Raw genomic sequence first — 23,262 nt, 5'->3', positions numbered from 1 at the left:
ACTAATAATGAGGATAAGTGTGTAAACCTTCATCTTCTTGTGTCTTCACTGGTGATGGTGATGAATCCAGGAATCCTGCTGTCTCTTTTCGGGTTCCTTTGTGCTTCCTGCTGCCCTGTTACTAAGCCAGGTGGGCGAATGGTGGAAGCTCCTCTTAGGGAGGAGGTTCTGGAGCCTTGACCTTCCCCAGGATTTCCAACAGCAGGTGGTTCAGTGCTGAGCAATCTGCAATGGCTAGTGTGAATCCAAGACGTGCCCTTTGACCTTCATACCTGTGTGAGTGATCAGGAGAACCTGGAAGTGTCTCAACCAGTGCCTGGATTTCCAGTGTCAATGAGGACAGGAGGGAGAGCAGCTTTCACTGGCTGAATGGGGGAGAGAGCACATGACACACTTATAATATTCTAACATGTTATCTTCCATTAGGTTAGTTGTTAGTATTGTTTGATCTTTGCATATTTCTCCTGCAGAGATCATAAAAAAGGATCTCAAATTGGCTTAAATTAGCTTTAGACCTGGTTCTCATTCTAACATACATAAAGAGCAGGTCTAAAGCTTCAGTCTAACACAAAACTGTTTCTACACATTTTGCTAATTTGTTTTTGATCGTCCATTCTCCCTTTCCACCGCTCCACCAGACTGTGGATGATAAATACAAACCAATTTGCTGATGTCCTGTAAAATAACAAAATGTTAATAAAATGTGAGCCATTGTTGCTTTCCACTCTGCATTTCATCCACACATTCATACATTTGTTGTATTTTTCTTTTTTCAATCAGTTCTTTTTAGGTTTTTTGCCTTTATTGTTTCTTTGTATTTCTCATCAAATCTGTGTTTGCACCTATTTTCATTGATTTACATTTCTTCAGACCTCAGACTCCCCTCATTCAACTAGGAGGTGGCCTGAAGTTTATCTCCTTTGGCTGGTCGATGCATCTGATCTCCCGTCGCCCTCGACCTCTCCAACTCGCTGGATCCTGTTTGTGGTTGAAATTATCTTTAACAGACTGAGGAAAAACTATCAAAAACCAGAGAGAATATATAAATTCTTTGTCAATATTTATTTGAAGGCTTTACAGCATTTGGAGTCTCTGCTCACTGAACACAGTCAGGAGAAAGAGCCTCGAGCAAAACACAGCATATTGTTTTATAGGAAAGGTTTCATTAAATTCACACAGTTTAACAATCTACTTAGCTACAAAACTGACTGCAAGCATATGCATTTTCTTTCATAAAGCATATTAAACATTTAAGGATGTAATAAGAATGCAAAGAAGAAAATATTCTACAACTTTATAATAATACAGAGTTCAGAGAAACAGCTTCAGAAGACTTTCCCATGAGCACATGCTTTACACAAGAATCATAACACTGTTATGCATTAATTCACTCATAATCATAGTAACTATAAAATGTTCCATCCCATCTGCAAGCTAAGCAGACATGTAGCCTACATGTTTGTTGCTACATGTACTTGGTCTGCCAGTCACCAGAACCTCATTATTCACACAGAGAGATTTTCTCTCCTTTAAAAAGCTGTTGAAATACTAATTATATGCGTCCATGAATTTCAGGCAGTGAAGCTCGTTTACGGCGTATGCACTCTTTGTGTTGACTACATAGTTAACTTTATCGTAGTAGGAGATCAGAGGCAGTTTGTCCACATCGTCTGATAAATTGGCTACCTGACCTTTGACCCCAAATATCGTATCATATGCTATCCTTGCAAGGTTGATGAAGATCACATTTTGATGAAGTGGGTTTTCTGTTATATTTTGTTTATTGAATGTTTTGTTTTGTTTTCCCTTCTTAAATAAGTTTAACTTCAGTAGGTTTAGTCCAGATACAAATTTCTGAATGTTGAACTTCCTTCCTGCTGCAGGAGCACAGAGACATTTTATCATAGATACATAGACGGATAGATTTCCAGGAGTCTGAAACATGTCTCTGCTCCTTCCTGCGGATGTGAAATGAAGATCATTTTCTCCTGGTTCCTTCAGACTGCAGTCTCCTCCTCTAAGCTGCCTTCAGCTCTGGATCCTTCATCATGATGGTTGTTTTCTGGTCCAGACTTCTGGTTTCTCCTGGCCTGGAAACAGAGGATGGTTCAGCTTCAATGCAAGAACTTTCCCAACTGAACACATCATGCATGATACATGCAGTACCTTAAAGTAGAGGAGCAGGACTGATCCCAGCATACCCAGCAGGACGACAACCAGTCTGATGATCAAAGCAGTGGGAGAGGCTGAAACTGAATGAAACAGATTCAGGATCAGCTTTCATCAGATGAGTCCAGCTAGAAAATAATCATATAGACCCTTGTTTTCATGCTGCCTGTAGATCTGATCATGAACATTAATATCATCAATCCTCCTCTCTGACCTCATGAATGAGGCAGACAGCTGCTGGTTCACCTGAAGCAGAACTTTTCCTGATGGACTCCATGAGTTTACCTGAGACAGTGAGGTTGAGAGGCTGGCTGATAGAGGAGAAGTTATAGGAGAAAACGTAGACGTGGTAAACGCAGCGGTAGGTTCCTTGGTGGGCGTGGCCAGCAGCAGAGAACAGGAAGAGGGCGGAGTGATTAACAGCTGGCAGGGTCTGGTTCTGAGTGTAGTTAGAGGTGCTGAAGATGAGCTGGAAGGAGCCGCCTTCATACTGAGGTCTGATGGAGCAGATGATGCTGAAATGTGAGCCAATGAGGAGCTCAGACCCCTGCTTTCTGCCTGTGGAGACCCCGTCAGTGGAGGAAGAGAGGAAGATGAGCGGCTCAACCAGCAGACCTGGAAACGCAGAGGAAACACAGAGACAACTGGATCTAATCTGAGGTGGAAAACAAGATGGCATGAATGAGAAAGAGACAGGAGCTGATCACAGACTGGTTGCCATGGTTACTAGCATGTTTAAACATGATTACTAGCACCTTTATGATAGATCTATAGTCTGTCAGTAATATTTAAACCAGTTTTAGTTTCTCTCTCCTCAAGGTTTCAGGTTCTTAGTTAAAGGTGACGGTTTCTCTGCAGACATCTGGAACCTGATGGAAGAAACATTTTAAAAGAAATAAATATGAGAGTTCAGAGTTACCTGAGCAGATGATCTCATGGCTCTGATCACTGTTTCCATCATCAGAAGGTAAACAGTTCTTTAATGCAGATCCTGACCAGAAACAGTCAGAAATGATCCTCCAAACTGGTCTCTTTGAAGATTCCTTTGACTTTCTTGCTGAAACAGCAGAACCACAGTCCAGTCCAGCACAAACTGGAGCAGCTGAGTTCATGTCCCAGTAACCTTCCCAAACATCCACTGGTCTCCACTCTTCTTGTTGTAACATCTCCAGTCTCCCGGCACATCGGCTGGCCTCTCCCACCAACCTGAAGTTGTCTTGATCTGAGCAGAGACAGAGAGTTCATTAATGAAGGAAGTGAAGCAGTGAACAGCAGCAGGTCTGCAGATCCTCCTCTACCTGAACAGGTGAGTCCAACAGCTTGACCAGGTGAGCAGCTGTTTCTACCTGAACTCTTCCTGCTGCTGCAGTTCAGCAGAGCAGACTCACTGCCTTCACACAGGAACTCTCTGCTCCCCACTGGAGCCTCTGCTTCTCCATAGAGCGCCCCCTGGTGGACTGAAGGAGGCCCACAGCCAATCTCCCTGCAGACCACCTCTGCATCCTGCAGGTCAAAGTCTTTTTCACACACTGAGGACCACGACTGGTTGGTCTTCACCTCCAGTCTGCCTGAGCACCGGTTGGTCCCTTGAACCAGCCTGACTGAGTCTGTGGATGCAGAAAGAAAAAAGGTTTAAAATATTTCAGAACTTTATTTTATAGATACACATGGAAACATCTCTGAGTTTGATAAAAATAAAGGCCAAGAAAACCAAACTAGAAAAACTCAGAGCATCAAAGGTGAAGTGAAACCGACTGTACCTGGAATTTTATCATTCATTTTTATTTCTGCTGAATTTATCAGATTTTTGGGACATAAACATGTTAATAAACTCACTAAATGTCAAACAAATTTTATACTCTGTGAAATTATTATTAAATTGGATTTAAAAATAAATGTGAAAAATTGGCTGAACAGCGCCCCCTAGATCAGCCAGGCCAACAACCATAACAAACAAAAGGTTTTCCTGCTATTTTCACTAAAAACAGGAAGTCCACCATTTTGGATCAAAAGCCATTTTCTGTTAATTTTCAGGTTTTGAAAATGTCTGATTTCCTTGAACTCCTCCTGGGATTTTGATGCATCGACTTCAAAGCAGCAGAGATTAAAAGTTATTAAAATGATGAGTTTTTGTTCATCTATGTGGCTAAACTGAAAACTTTATCTGGATATTTAAATTATTTTAGTTTCTCTCTCCTCAAGGTTTCAGGTTCTTAGTTAAAGGTGACGGTTTCTCTGCAGACATCTGGAACCTGATGGAAGAAACATTTTAAAAGAAATAAATATGAGAGTTCAGAGTTACCTGAGCAGATGATCTCATGGCTCTGATCACTGCTTACACCATGAGGTAAACAGTTCTTTAATGCAGATCCTGACTGGAAACAGCCAGAACTGATCCCCCAAACTGGTCTCTTTGAAGTTTCCTCTGAATTTCTTGCTGAAACAGCAGAACCACAGTCCAGTTCAGCACAAACTGCAGCAGCTAAGTTCATGGTCCAGTAATGAAGCCAAACATTCACTGGTCTCCACTCTTCTTGATGTAACATCTCCAGTCTCCCGGCACATCGGCTGGCCTCTCCCACCAACCTGATGTTGTCTTGATCTGAGCAGAGACAGAGAGTTCATTAATGAAGGAAGTGAAGCAGTGAACAGCAGCAGGTCTGCAGATCCTCCTCTACCTGAACAGGTGAGTCCAACAGCTTGACCAGGTGAGCAGCTGTTTCTACCTGAACTCTTCCTGCTGCTGCAGTTCAGCAGAGCAGACTCACTGCCTTCACACAGGAACTCTCTGCTCCCCACTGGAGCCTCTGCTTCTCCATAGAGCGCCCCCTGGTGGACTGAATGAGGCCCACAGCTAATCTCCCTGCAGACCACCTCTGCATCCTGCAGGTCAAAGTCTTTTTCACACACTGAGGACCACGACTGGTTGGTCTTCACCTCCAGTCTGCCTGAGCACCGGTTGGTCCCTTGAACCAGCCTGACTGAGTCTGTGGATGCAGAAAGAAAAAAGTTTCTTCAACATTTTCACAGAATTTGGTTCCAGTTTGTTCAGCAAAGCTCCAATACAGAGCAGACTCTGGGTGGAGGAACCAACCAACTAGTGGAGAACGGGTGGAGAGGGGAGCTGGGCAGAGTTTTGTTATTTTTAAATCTACTGTTTAATATTCTTTGCACTTTTAGCATCTGCTTATACTGCAGGCCGGCCCTGGAGATGGGTGGGAAAAAAACTTAAGACAAACAGAGAAAATTACACTACAACATCACAAAGAACCTATGAATTATCAATTATTAATATTTCATCCTTGTCTTCTGCAAAGCAAATGTGAGAACAGATTTAATCACAGAATAATAGAAAACTATCATCTTTTTACACTTTAAACTTAATTTGTGGAGGAAGTTCAATATTTGATCAGCTTCTTCTCAATGACATTGAGGTTTTTATAACCCTGAATCTGCTCCACTGGTTCCCCTTTAATCTAATCAAACTTCATTAAATCACTAACCTGGTAAAAACCAGCCACTCTGTAACTACACTTTGATTCATCCAGAGAGTCTGGACTGTGTTGAGCTTTTAAATTTCACCCAGTTGCTAACGTTTGTCCATGACATGCAATGCACCAGATCCACACTAAGAAGTTTACTGGAAGTTTCCTGGGCTGTAAACATGTAGAAAAAATCAATTACCAAGCACTGTTAGATGGAATCACTCAATCAGGTTTACTAGCATATTGTGCACAATACAGAGAACATATAAGAGGATCAATAGTGAAACATTTCTGATTGAAAACTCTTTCAGGCAGAGACAGCAGGAGTTTTATACCAAGGCTGAGGGAGAGACGCTCTGGTTCTCATGCAGCTGCAGGAAAACATCTCCCAACCTTGTGCTTGCAACCCAAACAGCTTCATTTGGTGAGAATCACTAGCATTTAGAATGAAGACAATACAACCAGCAGATATTACCTTACAATAATTTGTCCACCACAAAACAGAGAAGAGCCGTTAAAGTTAATTCAATATTTGGAAGTGTGGCCACCATGGACTGAACTTCCTCCACTGCATTGCTAAAACTACAGAGACTATGTTTCTAAAATAACAAAAAATAAATCATCGTTCAAACTTCTCCTTCTGTTCGCTGATTGGTCCGGTAGAAAATCTACCAGAGTGAATCCAGGTGAAGTGGAAGAAGCCCAGACTGAGCTGGAAGTGAGAATTTTTTTAAAGTGGAGTTGGAAGCAGAACAGGAAGGCAATGGCCAGGATATGAAATCACCTGAACAGACGATCTCTACATTGTAGCTCTTATCTCTTTGTAACGACACCACAGATCCACAGTGGAGCTGTCTGCAAGCTCCAGCTGCTGATGTAAAGTCCCAGTTCCAATCAATCACTGGTCTCCAGTCGCCCCGATTCTTCTTCTCCAGTCTGCCACCACAGCGACTCCTTCCTGCTACCAGTCTGAGTTCATCAGACAGCGCTGGAAGAAACAACATTTACATGTTGGGTTACAAAAAGCAAAGACAGATTCAGGATGTGTTGACAGGATCCTGTTGATCGTGTTTATTTGATCTTCTCTTGTTTCTTCCTCCTGTTAGAGGCAGAGCTATCATGGATGGTTCTGATCAAAGCATCTTTATGTTGGAATGGCCTAGTTAAAGCCCACACTTTAATGTTATTTACCCTCTGTAGTAAGACCTGAAATGTTTCTTATTATTCACCTTTTCTACTCATTTATATTTTATGTCTTTACTGAAACCAACCAAAGTTAAATTCATTGTTTTTGTGTAAAAAGTTGTCAAATCCAACAGATTCTGATTCTGAATGCAGAGCAATCAGAATCAGAGCAGCTCATCTAACCTTGTAGATGAGCTGGTAGATAACTTCCATCGTAAAATTTCAGAAGTCATTGATTTCTTTGCCTAAATTAAAGTGAAGGTCGTGTCTGGTAGGAACAAACCTCCATGGAAAAATGTTCAAACATTTAGATCTGCAAGACAATTTAGCCGTAGGGCCGAACGTAAATGGAGTAAAACTCAACTTTGTTTATTATGAAATCTATTAAGAAAGACTGTGAAGCTATCACTCCACACTAAAACATGCAAAGGAAACATTCTTTGCAGAAATCATAAACAAAAACATGAACAATGATTGAGCTTTATTTGCCACAGTTGACAGGCTGACAAACCACCTGACCTGCAATCAAACTCGGCCTGCAATGAATTTGCCAAATACGCTGCAGAGAAAATTAAAAATATTAGAGGGTCAACATTCACTGCCACACAAAATCTAATATGGATGCTATGCCCAAAGATAATAACACCCACAACTTTTCTTCAGAAAGTCCTGCCTGTCATTTCATCTGATCTGATTCAAATATTAAACTCTTTGCTCTCATCAGGTTTTTTCCCCCAGCAGTTTTCAAACCACTGATATAAAAAAATAAAACGATCTGAACAAATCATTACTGCAGAATTACAGGCCGATCTCCAACCTTTCATCCATCAGCTAAATTATTGAAAAGCTGTTTCAACAATTAACTCTGCAAAACAACCGAAACTCTGAGTTCCTTTAAATCTGGACTAAAAACCCAGCTGGTCAGATTTGCTTTAGAAACATAATAAATGAAACACTGAACAACATTTTGATGTGTAACGACGACACTTTGACAAAATGTACTGTTTACTGGTTTACTGTGTGGTGTCTTTAGGACTTTTTGTGTTTTAATGACGTAAAGCACTTTGAACCGCCTTGGTGCTGAAATGTGCTTTACAAATAAACTGATCGATTGGTTGATTGATTCTTTTTTTTTTTGTTTATTTGTTTATCAGGAGAACATACATACATTTTGCAAAGCTTACATGACTTCTCCGATTTTTTTTTTTTTTTAACACACAACGAACATAAATCCCTGTACTGACATAACAAAAACGAGACCAAATAAGTAAAATTACATAAAAATAAAAAAAATAAATAAACAAGGGGGGGATGAGGGGGTTGGGCGGCATTGAGAGCCTAAAAGGCAACAACACTTTACTCAATTGTTCTGTAAATTTTAGTCCCATGACATGATGGGTCAGTCACATCAAGATTATAAAGGCAGAAATTTTAAGTATGTCACAAAAGGTGCCCACTTGTGAGTAAATTTTGCTGAACTACCTTTCACTGTTAATAAAATCTTTTCTATCCTTAAGCATGATCTTACAGTATTAAGCCATTGTGAAGTAGATGGAGATATAGGAGATTTCCAGCAGAGTAAAATGCAGCGTCTGGCAAGGAGAGAACAGAAAGCCAAGACCTCCCCCTGCAGGGGCGACAGATTAAGTGAGGTCCCTGGAACTCCAAAAATGGCAATTAGTGGATCGCTTCGGATCTGGATTCCAAAAACCCCTGAGAGTATGGAAAAGACATAGTTCCAAAATTTTTGTAAGCTCGGGCAAAAGAAAAACATATGACTTAAGTTGCAGGGAGAGGTCTGGCATCTGTCACACTGGTCCAAAATCGAAGGAAAAATTGTAGATAGACGGGATTTTGAGAAGTGGACTCTGTTTATCACTTTAAACTGTACAAGCTGTAATCTGGCACATGGTGTGCTTTGACGTATACTGAGAATAACTTTATCCCACCATGAATCAGACAGTTCAACACCCAATTCACGTTCCCAAAGAGTTCTGGTTTTACCCGATGAATCGGGCTCAATTCCCATAAGCTTTCCATATATATTGGAAAGGGGTGATTTCAGATTGGGTGTCAAAACTAGAAGGTCGACCCATGGTGGATCAACAGGAAGAGTTGGAAAACTTGGGAACAACGAAGAAACACAATGTCTAATTTGGAAATAGAGAAACAGATGAGAAGTAGGTAGGTTAAATTTCGAGGACAACTCAGAAAAACTAAGAAATAGACCATCTTTGTAGAGATCTCTCATTGTACAAATGCCTCTCTCATGCCAAACTCTGTAGCCAACATTAGTGGTCGCAGGAGAAAATAAAGGATTTTTTAATAACGGCATTTTAATAGAGGGAGATATAAATTTAAAATGGGACCTAAATTGTGACCAGATCTTAAGTGTAGAGAGCACTATAGGATTTGTAATAACAGAGGATAGTTTAATTGGTAGTGATGAATAGATAATTGAGGCAGGTGAAAAAGATGTAGAAATCGATTCAATTTCAAGTTCACACCAGATCAGATTAGGTGAATTTAGCCAATAAATCAATTTATGAATATGTGAATGTCATGTTGGCGTTAAAGCTTTTGCCCACATGCAGAACACCACAGGGAACAGAAATCAGTTAAGGATTTTTATTGAGGCAAAGTTATGTGATGTGGTGGGGATCCTGGGGTGGAGTCTGGAAGACAGCGGAAAAGTGGGAAGGAATGATCACAATCAGGGAGATAGTCTGTGGGTTCCAGGCTGAAGTCAACGGATCCAGCTTCCATAAACGAGCGGGTTCCTAAGCAAGGAGGCTGCGGTGGAGGGCGGGCAGGTAAGTGATGACTTGACGGAGGTGGAGGCGAGGTCCGACTGCCAGCCGATGACAACTGAGAATCTTGAGATCTGACGGGAGAGGTGAAGACGGAACTCGGGCAACCAGTGGGTAACGTCCACGGCGTCACGAGGAGGGCTTTAACCAAAAAGCCAGGATGAAAGTCACTCTGGAGAATCCAAATGGTCTCGAGGCGAAAACGATTCCTGAAGAGCACAGAGGACAACGAAGAGTTACTTAGTGGAAAATAAGCTCAGAGGACTAACCTCGAGGGGCTCAGTGTACCAAGTAGGTATAACACTCCGGCGTCGAAGTGCTGGCAGTCAGCTTCTTTAACCTCCAGAGGATGATGAGATAACGACCGCCAGGTGCGTAAAACCCCTGGGCGCGCCTCCCAGGTAGACAGCCTCTGGCTCCATCTAGTGGGCCACAGTGATGCTACAGACTGACACCAGGAAGAGGGGAAAAGAAAAACAAAAGGAAAAAAAAAGGACCAAGACCCCCAGAACCCGACAGTGAAGACCAGTAATACATTGCAAAATTGGGTAAGGAAAGACCACCACTCGTGGTGAACTGCTGCAATAGAGAAAGCCTCAATCTGGGGGCCTTATTGTTCCACAAAAATGAAGAAACCATCTGATCGAGGGACTTGAAGAAGTGTCTAGGCAAGAATAGAGGGATACATTGAAATAAAAAAAGAAGTCTAGGTAGAACATTCATTTTAATAACATTAATCCTGCCAATTAGTGAAAGAGGGAGAGAGTTCCATCTCTGAAAATCTGATGCAATTTGAGAGACTAGGGCAGGGGTCGGCAACCTTTTCTATTCAAAGAGCCATTTGGGGCCGCCTCCCAATAAAAAGAAAGCACTTGGAGCCACAACCCATTTTGACGTCATATAAAACCTACAGTATATGCTATGTACAAAAATTGATACTATGTTGCGTTAATGAAATCAACAAACTGCTGCAGAGAACACAAAATTTTATTTCTGCATGTAACAAAACGCATTTTACTCTTTGTTTTGATGCTCAATTTCAAACAAAATACCCTCTGTCTATTTGGGTCTTTGTATTTAAGAAATAAAAATCGAAACTTACCCAACCCGCACTGAAGGCAACATAGAAACAGAATGCAGTCACCTGTCCTCCTCTTATTCAGGAGATAAAAATCAAAACTTATCCAAATATTATCCACCGGCACTGAACGAACCAAGCAAACCAAAAAATGCGCAGTCTGCTTCTGTGTCCCGTAGTACTACGGTACGGAGCCCTCTAGGGGACATGGGGATTTTTTTTCTTTTGCGTTCCCTCGCAAAACTTTTGCGTTACCTCGCAATACCGTACTGGTCAGTTATGCAGCATAATTGAATACTGTAAGCCTTTCTTACGGTGGGCGCCGTATTTTCTGCTTTAATGGTTATGTGTGGTTTTTCCATAAATGTTAGTAGCCTATCTTTTTGTGAAATATCTGAAGTTTTATATCTTTTTCTTTAGGATAGAAAGGCACCACAAACCTACGATATAAACAGAAACCTTCCGTAAGTAGGAAAGAAATAAAAATGGTTTAAAGAGCTGCTTTCATTGCCGCTCCATCTTAGCCTTAACAGACATAAACATGCAGTAAAAAATACATCGATTTTCAATCTGTGTTTTGCACCAAACAGTTTTTATTATTAACAAGTTTTTATTATTAAAAACACGACAAACTAATGATGGTAAAGGACTTCACTGGATTAACTCGGGGAATCTCATCTGTCCGTGTATCAATCAACTCCAAACCTTTTCTTTGTTCTGTCACAATTATCGATTAATCCCATTTTGATGATCAGGCTCCAAACTTTGCAAGGACTGACCGCCCCGCTCACCGCTTCCTCATACACACAAAGCCAGTATCCTTCCCATTCATACCTGGTGACGTCACTCCCACGTCGACACACCTAAGTGTCAAAGTCGCTGCTCCTGTCATATCAATAATTACTTATTTCATTTATATGGCTCTTACAGAGCCTCAGTGAAAACTTGTTTATTATTATTAACTGTTTGGAACGCAAAAGTTTTACGAGGGAACGCAAAAGAAAAAAATTCCCCATGTCCCCTAAGGGGCTCCGTACGCTTCAGCCTTCCGCATCAGCTCCGAAACTGCCTTTTTTCTCTCCTCTCCCTCGGGATATTTTTTTTTTTTTAGCAAAGACAGAATGTTTGCTCTTGAAATGTCTTTCAACATTTGACTTCTTGTTGTTTGCCAGTCTGTCGCCACATATTAAGCAGCCTGGTGAACCAGTTTCATCAGCGGTGAAAGCAAAATGATCTGTCCACGTAGCAATAAATGTTCTGCCATCTTCAGAATGTTTCCTTTTCTTGGATTTATTCATGATGTATCTTCCAGGCAAGGATCAAAAAGTCAATAAATCAGTGCGCTAAAAAAACGCGGTCTGCCAGACATGTGGGGTTCGCCAGGAATGCCTGTCGCACATCGGCGGACATGACGTTTATTTTGGGTGCTAAAAATGTTCAGAATTTTTGTTTTAATGTTACAAGTTTACCATAATCTTCAGATTTAGAAATTTATTTTGAAATGATTTTAATTCATAATTTTTTAATGATTTAATTTTAATAAAATATTCTATTTCCCAAAGTCACTGGGAGCCACAACAGAAGGATGAAAGAGCCACACGTGGCTCCGGAGCCATTGGTTGCCAACCCCTGGGCTAGGGGGGCAAAATTCTGAGAAAACATTGAGGGCAGAGTACGTGTAATATTAATTCCCAAGTACCTAAACCCTGAGGGGCTGAGTCTAAAAGGAATGTCAGGAAGTCCAAGTTCCAATGCCAATGAGTTTACTGGGTAGCATTCACTTTTAAGCAAGTGAATTTTGTAGCCGGAGAAAGATCCAAATTTTTCAAGAATATCCAAAATTGGAGGAAGACTATGTAAAGGATCCGAAACATACAAGAGAAGGTCGTCTGCATATAAGGACAGTTTAAGTTCAACACCAGAGCGGATAATTCCATGAAAAGAAGAGAGGGATCTTAGCGCAGCGGAAAGAGGTTCAATGGCTAACGCAAACAAGAGAGGAGAAAGAGGACAACCCTGTCTCGTACTGCGTCCCAACGGAAAATAATCAGATTGGACGGAGTTGGTGACAATACAAGCCTGAGGAGATGAATAAAGTAGCTTGATCCAGGCCAAAAACCTCCCCCCAAAACCAAACCTATTGAGAACGGCAAAGAGGTACTCCCATTCTACTCGATCAAAGGCTTTCTCGGCGTCAAGAGAAATGATCACCTCTGGAGACGTGGGGGAATGAGCTGAAAAAATTGCATTCAATAGTGTACGAATATTAAAGAACAAATGACGACCTTTGATGAATCCATTCTGTTCATGCGAAATAATCTGAGGAAGCACCATCTCAAGCCGAGTTGCGAGTATTTTAGCTAAAATTTTAAAATCCACATTCAAGAGCGACAGGGGCCTATAAGACTCGCAAGCAGTAGGATCTTTACCCCTCTTCAACAGGAGAGAAATTGAAGCCTGAGCCAACGTGGGGGGCAACAGGCCACGCCCCAGGGACTCATTATAGACCTCGAGAAGAAGAGGGGCCATCTTGTCTTTAAATTTCTTAAAAAATTCGGCAGAAAATCCGTCCGAGCCGGGGGCCTTACCACTCTGCATATTATTTATTGATGTAAAAATTTCTTCCAATTTGATGGGAGCATCAAGTTGATCAGAAACCAATTTATTTAACCTAGGGACGTCAATATTCTGAAGAAAGGCAAATAACTCATCTGAGCCCGATTGCAGTTCAGATTTATACAGATTACAATAAAATTTCTTAAAAATGTCACTGATAGAAACAGGATCAGAAACGAGATTGCCCAACTGATCCTTGATTTGTGACAATGTGCGAGAGCTAGCTTTGCGTTTCAGTTGGTGTGCCAGGAGCCTACTTGGTTTTTCTCCATGCTCATAATAAGAGGCTTGAGATCAAATCAAGAGATGCTCCGCATTAGAAGTTGTTAGGAGATCAAGTTCAGTTTGAAGATCCAGTCGTTGCTTCAGTAAAGCGAATGACGGATTGGTGGCATTGTGCCTGTCGATTTCCTGAATTTTTGTTGATATTTCTGATATTTTAGTATGGATATTTTTATTAGCATTAGCTGAAAAAGAAATAATCTGACCCCGAAGATAGGCTTTTAATGTTTCCCATAGTAATGAGAAAGAAACTGTGTCGCTCTTGTTAAACGTAAGGAAATCATCAATTGTTGATAGGATAAATTTATTGAATGCTTCTTCTGATAACAGGAGACTATTAAATCTCCAACAAGGGCAAGAACGGGGTTTATTCATGAAGTTTATATCAAGGCTTAAAGGGGAATGATCAGAAATAATAATCGGATAGTATTCAGAAGATGTGACTCTATGCATTAAAGAGCCATCAATAAAAAAATAATCTATACGGGAATAGGACTGGTGTACCTGAGAGAAAAAAGAATACATCTTAGTTAGCGGATTACGTGCCCTCCATGGATCTACATACCCATTTTGGGTCATAAAGTCCGAAATTGATTTAGACATATTTGACTGTGTAGAGGCCCGAGATGAGGAGCGATCTAATACTGGGTTCATTACACAGTTCAAGTCCCCAGCTAGAATCAACAAATGAGTGTCAAGAAAAGGAAGTGTGCTAAATAGATTATTTATAAAATCAGGATTATCAAAGTTTGGTGCATAAATGTTCACTAATAAGACAGGGGTATGGAACAGACTACCCGCAATTATAAGAAATCTGCCATTTGTGTCTCGCATTATTTTTGATGCTGTGAAATGAACCTTCTTATTAAATAATATGGCTACTCCTCTAGCTTTCGAGTTGAAGCCCGAGTGGTAAATCTCTCCAACCCATGAATATTTGAGCCTGGACCAATTTGCATTCTGCAGATGTGTTTCCTGTAGAAATACTATATCAGGGTTCAGGCGCTTCAGATGAGAGTTTATTTTAGATCTCTTCACTGGACTATTAAGACCTTTAACATTCCAACTTAGGAATCTAACAGACGCTTTCAAATCAACAGACATGTGACCAGTTGTTTATAACAGAAGTTGAAAGATATTGCCACCCCCTCCATCCCCAAGAAGGGACAAAAAACAAAAAACAAAAGAAAACATAAACAAACATTTCCCTCCCCCACCCCTTGCTTGCACTCTGCCCTTCCCCAAATGAAGGGACCGAGCAGACTCCAACAGGAGCCACTTTAAACTTATCCTTACAGCCAAACAGCGCAACAACAACAAAAAGCTCCCTTTAATACTAGGCGACTCCTGCAGAATCAGCAGAATAGAGAGTGTTAAGGAAGAATATTTTATAAATTAACTTTGGAAAAAGTTTGGCTCTCTCTTCCTCTGAATCCCAGTCCCTCTCAGCGGGCGTCATGCGGCCACAAAGAAAACAACAATGCGTGTTGACATCACAGAATTACAGAGTTTAATCCCATACAAAGCAACGTATGAATTAACAACAAAACCGCAGAGGAACAGAGATATACATTCATTACCTGAGACAGGAAAAATAGAGAAAGAAAAAAAACAAAGAAAAGGCAAAGACGAGACAAAGACAGACAAGGACGCGTCTTTGGAGAGAGCTGATGCAAAAAAGCAAAATAGTGGCAGCTCTCTGAATCATTACTCCTGTGCATGAACTCTTATACTGAAGCTGTGTCTTTCCTTTTTAATATATTCAATTAAGGCGTACCTCTGGTTGACCAACTGGAAGCCACCTTGGACACTCAGAGAAACTTAGAACTCCCCCTAATTTACGCCAAAGATCAAAGGCCATTTGCTCTCTGGTAGAACAAAAGAGCCAACAGCTGCATCCTGGCCTTCTGGATTCTACGGTCATTTGGGTAAAGAAAAACATAAGATGAGATTTCACAGATACCAGTGGAATCCGGAGTCTCTCCCGTTATCTCTCCTCCAGGCTCAAGTGATAGTGCCCTCCAGCAGATGCTAATTTTATGGCCTCCTGTCCTCTGATAACACAGCAGGAGCCCCATTGAGAGATCCCCTTTGATCTGCACTTGGTTCCTGTAGTTTGAATACTTGCCCATCAATAGTTTAGTTTTAAATCCTTAACACAAACCTGTTCAAAATTAAGAAATTTGTTCAAAATAAGAATGTTCAATATACCTTTTACACATGCCGTAAGATTAACTGTATTAAGCACTAAAAATAATCATTTTTCCTCAACAAGAGAAAATTAAAATATACAATAGGCACTATTCTAGGAAATCAACAACACCTGCAGAAAACATCCATCATTTGAATTACACAGGTAAGCCCCAACTATTTCGAAACAGTCCGTTTTTTCTTTTTTCTTTTTTCCTTTCTTCCCATTTCTCCTTAATGTGAAAATATTACTTAACCAGACAAAACAAAGTCCCCAGAATGTGAAACAAATCCTTGTGATTATAGCTCTCACTTGGTAATGGACTCGATGTAGATATGAGCCTCCTCAGGAGAGGTGAAAACTCGAGTAGTTCCACCATGGGTAATCTGCAACCGGGCCGGATGGAGCAAGCCAAACCGGACCCCCTCAATGCCACGGAGTCGGCGACGGCAATCTGTAAAGGCAGCCCGTGCTCGGGCCGTCCTAACAGTATAATCGGGGAAAACGAAGATGGTCGTACCGTTCATCTTAATCCGCTGCAGCTCCCTTGCCTTCGACAGGATTTTCACACAGTCAGAGTAGTAATGTAGCTTAGCTACGATGGGGCGAGGGCGCTCACCTGCCTTGGGTTTCGGGATCGGGATACGGTGAGCGCGGTCGAGCAACGGTTCCTCCGCGAAACCGAAGGCTTCCTTTAGCAACTGAGAGACCGCAGCCGTCGAAGCCGATAAAGGGTCGTCCTCCGGGACACCAATGATGCGGATGTTCTGACTCCGGGACCGGGACTCCAAGTCATCACATTTGTTCTCCAACTGTGCCACAGTTTTAGTAAGGCTGTCCACTGTCTTCCGGAGGCCAACGATGTCATCAGTGCAGGTGGATAGGGATTTCTCCATCTCAGCAACTGTTACGTTTAGCCCCGTAAAACTCTCCTGCACCACAGTGAGGCCAGAGGACAATTCCTTCTTGAAGGATAGCAGCTCGGACTTAATCGAAGAAAGACTTTCACCAAGAACAGAATGAAACTCTGCTTTAAGTATAGCAGTAAAGTCATCCCGGAGAGCCGCAAGCAGCTGCTGTTTAAGGCTGCTGGCATCGCTAATTGCAGCGGCTCGGGCCGCCGCCTCCGACACAAGAGTTGACTCAGCACAGGCCGAGGACTCACCACGAGGGGCAGGCCGCAAGTGGGACTGAATCGAATTTCCTCCTTTAACCGGCTTTGGTGGCATTTTAGTGTCCAAAAAAAAGGATAGTGTTCAATGTCTTGATTAGTTATCGTTTGAAGTCGAAGTCGAGAAAATGTGCCAGGTAATAACCGAAAAAAAACCAGCTAACCCGCAGGAGCACGCCAAGACACGACTTACTCCACCGCCATTCAGCCGGAAGTTCCTGGTTGATTGATTCTAATCTGCAGCAGGCGAGTTCCACATCCTGCCTGAGACACTCCCACGTCAGACGGAGCTCAAACGTTTTCACCAATACAACCAGCGGTACCAGAAGCCGGTCCAATGACCGTGGTGCTACTGGGCTCGGTTGGCCAGCAAACGGGCCTGACCAGAACCTCATAGAGAACCTGTGGAGCCAAGAGGAAGATGAGAGAATTCATGCAGAAGGAGCCATTTTATGTGGCTCCACCTGTTTACTGCGCAGATTCAGCGCTGGTGCAGAGTTTCTGCAGCTTCTCCTTATCAATCAATCAATCAGATTTATTTTATAGCACATTTCAGCAACAAGGCAGTTCAAAGTGCTTTACATCATAAAAACACAAAAACCAACAATTCTTGATTTTATTGGCTCCTTAGCAGCAAGTAGACAATATAAACATCACTAACTGTGTAGCAGCAGCTCTATGATCTGAGACTAGAAACAGTTTCCAGTTTTTTGTTTGTAAAATTTAACATGTTTATCAGTCGATCATTTTTAATTTGAACTCTAGTGAATATTAGTGTTTTTGTTTGAAAGTGGAGTCCTACCTGAGCTGCAGAGACACAGAAGCAGCATCAGAGCTGTTTGGTCCATGTTTCCTCTGGATGTGGAGTGAAGCTTCGTCTCTTGATGTGATCAGGATGTGGCTCCAAACTCTGAACACTTCCTACTTTAAGCTTTTTTATCTGCTACTTCCTGAACGTCACAGTTCAGGTCTTTGGCTGCTTTCAGAGACAACGCCTCCTTCCTAGCAGCTCATCATGAAGATGGGTTCATACTGGGCCTACTGGGATTCAGGGGTTTCACCAGTCTCTGTTGTTCCTGTGTTTAGTTCAGTCTTTGTTCTGCATGTGGCCGGAGTGGATCCAGGTGTGTGATCCACTGAAGGGGAACCTGATGTTGTTGGCAGCAGTAGCTCAGCTTCCCTCCAGGAAGGGGTCACAGCTAAACAGAAATGAGCCCAGGTGTAGCTGCTATGAAGAGAAGAAACAGAGAGAGAACATAAACTTAATGTCAGCAAAAACTGCAGACATTCAAGGATGGAGAGCAGTAGGAGAAAGAAGCAGAAGTTTTCAGTTTGTCCTCCAGGAGGATTGATAGAACATCTTCAGATTATAAATCTGGAACATCCATCCATTTTCTGTTCACCCTTTGTCCCTAATGGTGTAGGGAGGATTGCCGGTGTCTATCTCCAGCTACGTTTCGGGCTAGAGGCGGGGGTCACCCTGGACAGGTCACCCGTCTGTCGCAGGGCAACACAGAGACATACAGGACACACTCACACTCACACCTAGGGAGAATTTAGAGAGACCAATTAACATGACAGTCATGTTTGTGGACTGTGGGAGGAAGCCGGAGTACCGGGAGAGAAAACACGCATGCACAGGGAGAACATGCAAACTCCATGCAGCGCGGGAATCGAACCCAGGACCTTCTGGCTGCAAGACAACAGTGCTACCCCCTGCGCCACTGTGCAGCCCCATTTTGTAATTATTTCCAATTGCATGTAGTTCAGCCTCTGTGTGCTGGCGTGAGCATGCTGAGTGATGCTAATCTGGATTGAAGCTTCAGCAACATTATCAGCTTTGTTGCAACATAACCAGGTTTTTCAGGGTAAATCTAAACTTTAGATCTTCAACTGGAAAAAGTTGTTTATTTCAAAGAGCTGAGATATTTTAGGCCCATTTAACTCAAAACATTTATTATTTAGAATATTAAACACTACCAGCCCCTTTATGTTGCTGCAGCAACATGCATTTATATCATAAAACAATGAATGAAGAGACATGGAAATCTAAAATATTAGCTGAACCTCTGAGGTTCTGACCCAAAATATGAGCCCGGTTGGACCAAAGTTACCTGTTTGACAGTCGGGTCGGGCTTCTGTGGTGCATTTTTAATAAGTCATCAGGTTTTTTGACATAGAAACCATGACTATTTGCTGCTTTGCACTAAATTCATTTCTACCTTCACAGTTTTTCTTAACACATATTTTTTTTGCCTGATTATCATCTTGGGATAGTATCACAGTTTCCGTCTGCGTTGGCTGACTCAATGTACTGAATGATGAAATATCCGTCACTAAGCAAAAAGTCACTGACTTCAAAATCCCCCAACAGATTAAACTAGAACTTCTGAGTTAAATTTTTATTCTTTTCTGTCATAATTAGCAGCAAATTCCACTAATCTATTAGTTGAGCTAATTTTTAGCTTAGCACTAAAGCTAAGTTAAACACAAAAGAAAAGACATTTTTCTCCTTTTGGTGGAAGTTTTTCCAATCAGTCAACCTGGAAAACTTCATTGCAGTCAGCTGACTTGCAGCATTAGGTGGGGGAGGGGCATTGATGCTCTGCAGAAGAAAAGCAACAGCACAAAGCAAAATATTTGCTTTTGAAGCTGATTTTTAAAAATAACATCATCAGTAAACACAAAAAACACCAAAAAACTTCATGTCATGGTTTAAATTCTTTTTAATCCTATTAAACTTTGTACAAATCTGCAGATATAAAACACAAACATTCCTCTAAACCAGAGTAAACTTCTTCAGTTTTAACTCTAAATGTGTTTTATTTTTAAATACGGTTTCTATGGTAACTAACAGTATAACTTCAACTCCCCAAACAAACAGCGGTGATTTAACACAGCAAATATACAATCATTCATATAAAAAGAAATCTGACAATCAGAACATGGAGTGCAGAAACTTCCATCTTTAACAAAAACATGTTTGACCTTTAAACTTTAAATACTTCACTAAAACAGACAATAAAGCTACAATTTTATAAACTTTTTCAAATGTTCATTCCTGCTAGAAACGATTAACCAGCTGTGTAAAAAACGTTTTAGTGTTTTACAAATAAAACCTGCAAAATGTTAATAGAAATGCAGTAAAGTTGTTTTATTTGTGTAGAGAAAGAATCTGTAAATCACTTTTTCTATTTGGTAAAAAGGGCAGGACCTGAGTCAGGGCTCGTCAAATTTAATCTAATTTAATCTATTAAAGCAGAAATTGACTCAACAAGAGAGAAACCATCTTAGTGTTTAACCTAATTTAAAAATTATCCTTTTGTTAAAAATTCTCCTAATCTGTCAGATTTCTGTTGCCAGTTGAATCTATTATGTAGTTTCAAACTAAGGTCCATTTATGTGGCAGCATACTAAGGCTGTTGTAGATAGAAAGACAAAAAATAATTAAATTTAGACCAAAAAAATCCAGAACTTTTAAATAATCGTGGAAATTTTGGCTTCAAACTGTGAAAATTGTTTCTTTCCAAGATGTTTTCTAGAAAATTTCTGAGATTAATTTCAGGATTTCAATTTTTCCTTTGCAAATTTTTGACTTTTCAAACTCACAGATTGACTTTTTCTCCTAGAAAATGTTCAGGTTTGTGGCAGAAATTTATTTTTCTTTTTTTAATCAACGGCCAAAATACAATGTCATACATTTACACCAGTCCTGTTTGGTCCACTTTAATTGAACTCTAGTTTGCTTGCCTAATAAGTAGTCTACAGTGCAGGGCATTCTGGGTAAATACAAGCAAAACAAACATGCTAGCCTAGCGCTACCATGAGAAACGGCTCGTGGTCTTTAGCCAAAAATAAGAAAAATCCTCCAACCTCTAAAATCTGACGCTACTCCATCTCTGTTTACATTTCATGAAGAAATGTAAAGTTGCGCTCAGTGTCTTCTGCAGAGGTTTTTATGTTGTTTCCTTCAGTGGTTGTTGGTGCAGCGCCCCCACGGGCCAGGAGGGGAATAGGTTTTTCAAATTCCAACTACTTAATTATAAAACCCTACAGGAAATTATAAGTCAACTAAGCTGCAGTTCCTGCTGTCTGGATGTTTTACCCTCACATTTCTTTAAGAACGTCCTGCCTGTTATTGCTGCTGATCTGATCCAAATAGTAAACTCATCGCTCTCATCAGGCGTTTTCCCCCAGGCTTTGAAAACAGCAGTAATCAAACCACTTATAAAAAAGAACAATCTGGACAAATCACTAATGCAGAATTACAGGCCGACCTCTGACCTCTGATTCATCAGCAAAGTTATTGAAAAAGCTGTGTGTAAACAATTAACTAGCTTCCTAACTATAACCAACCTCTTTGACTCCTTCCAGTCTGGTTTCCATGGTTACCACAGCACAGAGACCGCCCTCGTAAAAGTGTTCAATGACATCCATATAAATACAGACTGTGGCAGAACCACAGTGCTGGTTCTGTTGGATCTCAGTGCAGCTTTTGACACTGTTGACCATGACATATTACTGAATCGACTGGAGAGTTGGGTCGGACTCTCCGGTCCAGTGCTTAACTGGTTTAAATCCTACATAAAGAACAGGGATTTCTTTGTTTCAATTGAAAACTTTTCATCAAAGAGGTCAAAGGTCACATGTGGGGTACCCCAAGGTTCCATCCTAGGACCCCTTTTATTCAATATTTATATGCTCCCACTAGCTCAGGTTATAGCAGGAAATAATATTAGCTACCATAACTATGCAGATGACACACAGCTCTACATTACGATGTCACCAGGTGACCTTTGACCCCATCCAATCACTGAACAGATGCTTAGAACAGATAAATGTGTGGATGTGTGTTAGGTAAATTGTATTATTAGTAATTATCAAATATTTGTTGTATCATGTAGCTTTTGTAGTTACATTTAGATAATGTTTCTGTATGTTGATTTAATTCTGATTCCTTCTTAAATCCTTCCTTGGAAGAGAGAGGTGACAGCTACTCTCAGCAGCTGTTGCCCTGCAGGACTTCCTACGAGAGACGGAAGTGTTAATTGCTCCCAGCAGAGTTTTACAAGCCTGACAATAAACTCTGCTCTGTGCTGCTTTGTGATACAAAGCCGTTGCTTTGAAGCTATGCAACGTGTCTTATTCCACACCGTGCCTGGAGCAAGAAAGATTTAGAGTATAGATAACATGTGTCTAGACTAGTGAATGTTATTAGCGCTGCAACCATGTGATGAATGCTTTGACCCCACCCCATAGAGTTGCAGCGCCCCGTGTGGCAGGGATCCTGAAATCAATAAAATAGAGGAGCGGGAGATGTGTTTTTCAGAGCGGTTGGAGATTTGTAACTGAAAGCACATCTCTGTCTGCTCTCCTCGCGAGAAACAAAGAATCTAACTCTCTTGTCTTTCCTGTGTTTTGTTTAATAGGTATTTAGACCTGACAATGTGCCAAAACTTTCTCCAGCTGAACAGAAACAAAACTGAAGTTATTATTTTTGGACCTAAAGAGGAACGATCTAGAGTTATAGATCTAGAGTTATAGATCTAGAGTTATAGATCTAGAGTCAATGCACAGCTTCAGTTATTACAACTGAAAACCAGCGATCAGCCCGAAACCTGGGAGTAGTGATGGACTCTGACCTGAACCTCCAGAGCCACATAAAGACAGTTACAAAGTCGGCCTTCTATCACCTGAAGAACATTTCCAGGATTAAAGGACTAATGTCTCAGCCAGATCCAGAGAAACTCATCCATGCGTTCATCTTCAGTCGTATTGATTATTGCAACAGCGTCTTCACAGGTCTGTCCAACAAATCAATCAAACAGCTGCAGCTGATCCAGAATGCTGCTGCTGGCGTTCTGACTAAAACCAGGAAGGTAGAGCACATAACACCAGTTTTAAAGTCTCTCCACTGGCTCCCTGTAGCTCAAAGAATAGACTTTAAAATACTGTTGTTAGTTTATAAATCACTGAACGGCTTAGCACCACAATACATTAAAGATCTGCTGTTGTTGTATGAACCTTCCAGACCTCTCAGGTTCTGGTTCTGGTTCTGCTCTGCATCCCCAGAACCAGAACCAAACGAGGAGAAGCAGCTTTCACCATCTATGCACCACGAATTTGGAACAAACTTCCAGAAAACTGTAAAACAGCTGAAACACTGACTTCTTTTAAATCTCAACTAAAAATCCACCTGTTTAGAATTGTATTTGAAACGTAATCAATTACAAATTTATTGATGGAATTTGACTTAATGATTGATTCTATATTGC

At 41.1% G+C, this 23,262-nt stretch overlaps 1 protein-coding gene across 2 annotated transcripts; it reads right to left on the bottom strand.

Moving 5' to 3' along the window:
* Positions 1-1,053: 1,053 nt before the first annotated feature.
* LOC111611930 (scavenger receptor cysteine-rich type 1 protein M130-like) lies at positions 1,054-18,273 on the bottom strand. Of its 2 annotated transcripts, none has more exons than XM_023350943.1 (7): positions 17,790-18,273; positions 6,439-6,642; positions 4,848-5,156; positions 4,472-4,765; positions 2,455-2,784; positions 2,167-2,246; positions 1,054-2,090 (listed from the first exon to the last, which is right to left on the bottom strand). In XM_023350943.1, the coding sequence occupies exons 1-7, from the start codon at positions 17,833-17,835 to the stop codon at positions 1,998-2,000; spliced, it is 1,356 nt and encodes a 451-aa protein (XP_023206711.1). In that variant the 5' UTR covers positions 17,836-18,273; the 3' UTR covers positions 1,054-1,997. The 2 variants fall into 2 exon arrangements, with proteins under 2 accessions (XP_023206711.1, XP_023206710.1); XM_023350942.1 differs by having other exon boundaries at positions 2,167-2,252; positions 17,790-18,272.
* Between the last annotated feature and the right edge of the window lie 4,989 nt (positions 18,274-23,262).

Source organism: Xiphophorus maculatus, chromosome 18 (assembly GCF_002775205.1).
Source record: "Xiphophorus maculatus strain JP 163 A chromosome 18, X_maculatus-5.0-male, whole genome shotgun sequence".
In the NCBI taxonomy this organism is placed as follows: domain Eukaryota; kingdom Metazoa; phylum Chordata; class Actinopteri; order Cyprinodontiformes; family Poeciliidae; genus Xiphophorus; species Xiphophorus maculatus.
The sequence above is the reverse complement of the archived record's forward strand: the minus strand, read 5'-3'. Positions and strand labels throughout refer to the sequence as shown.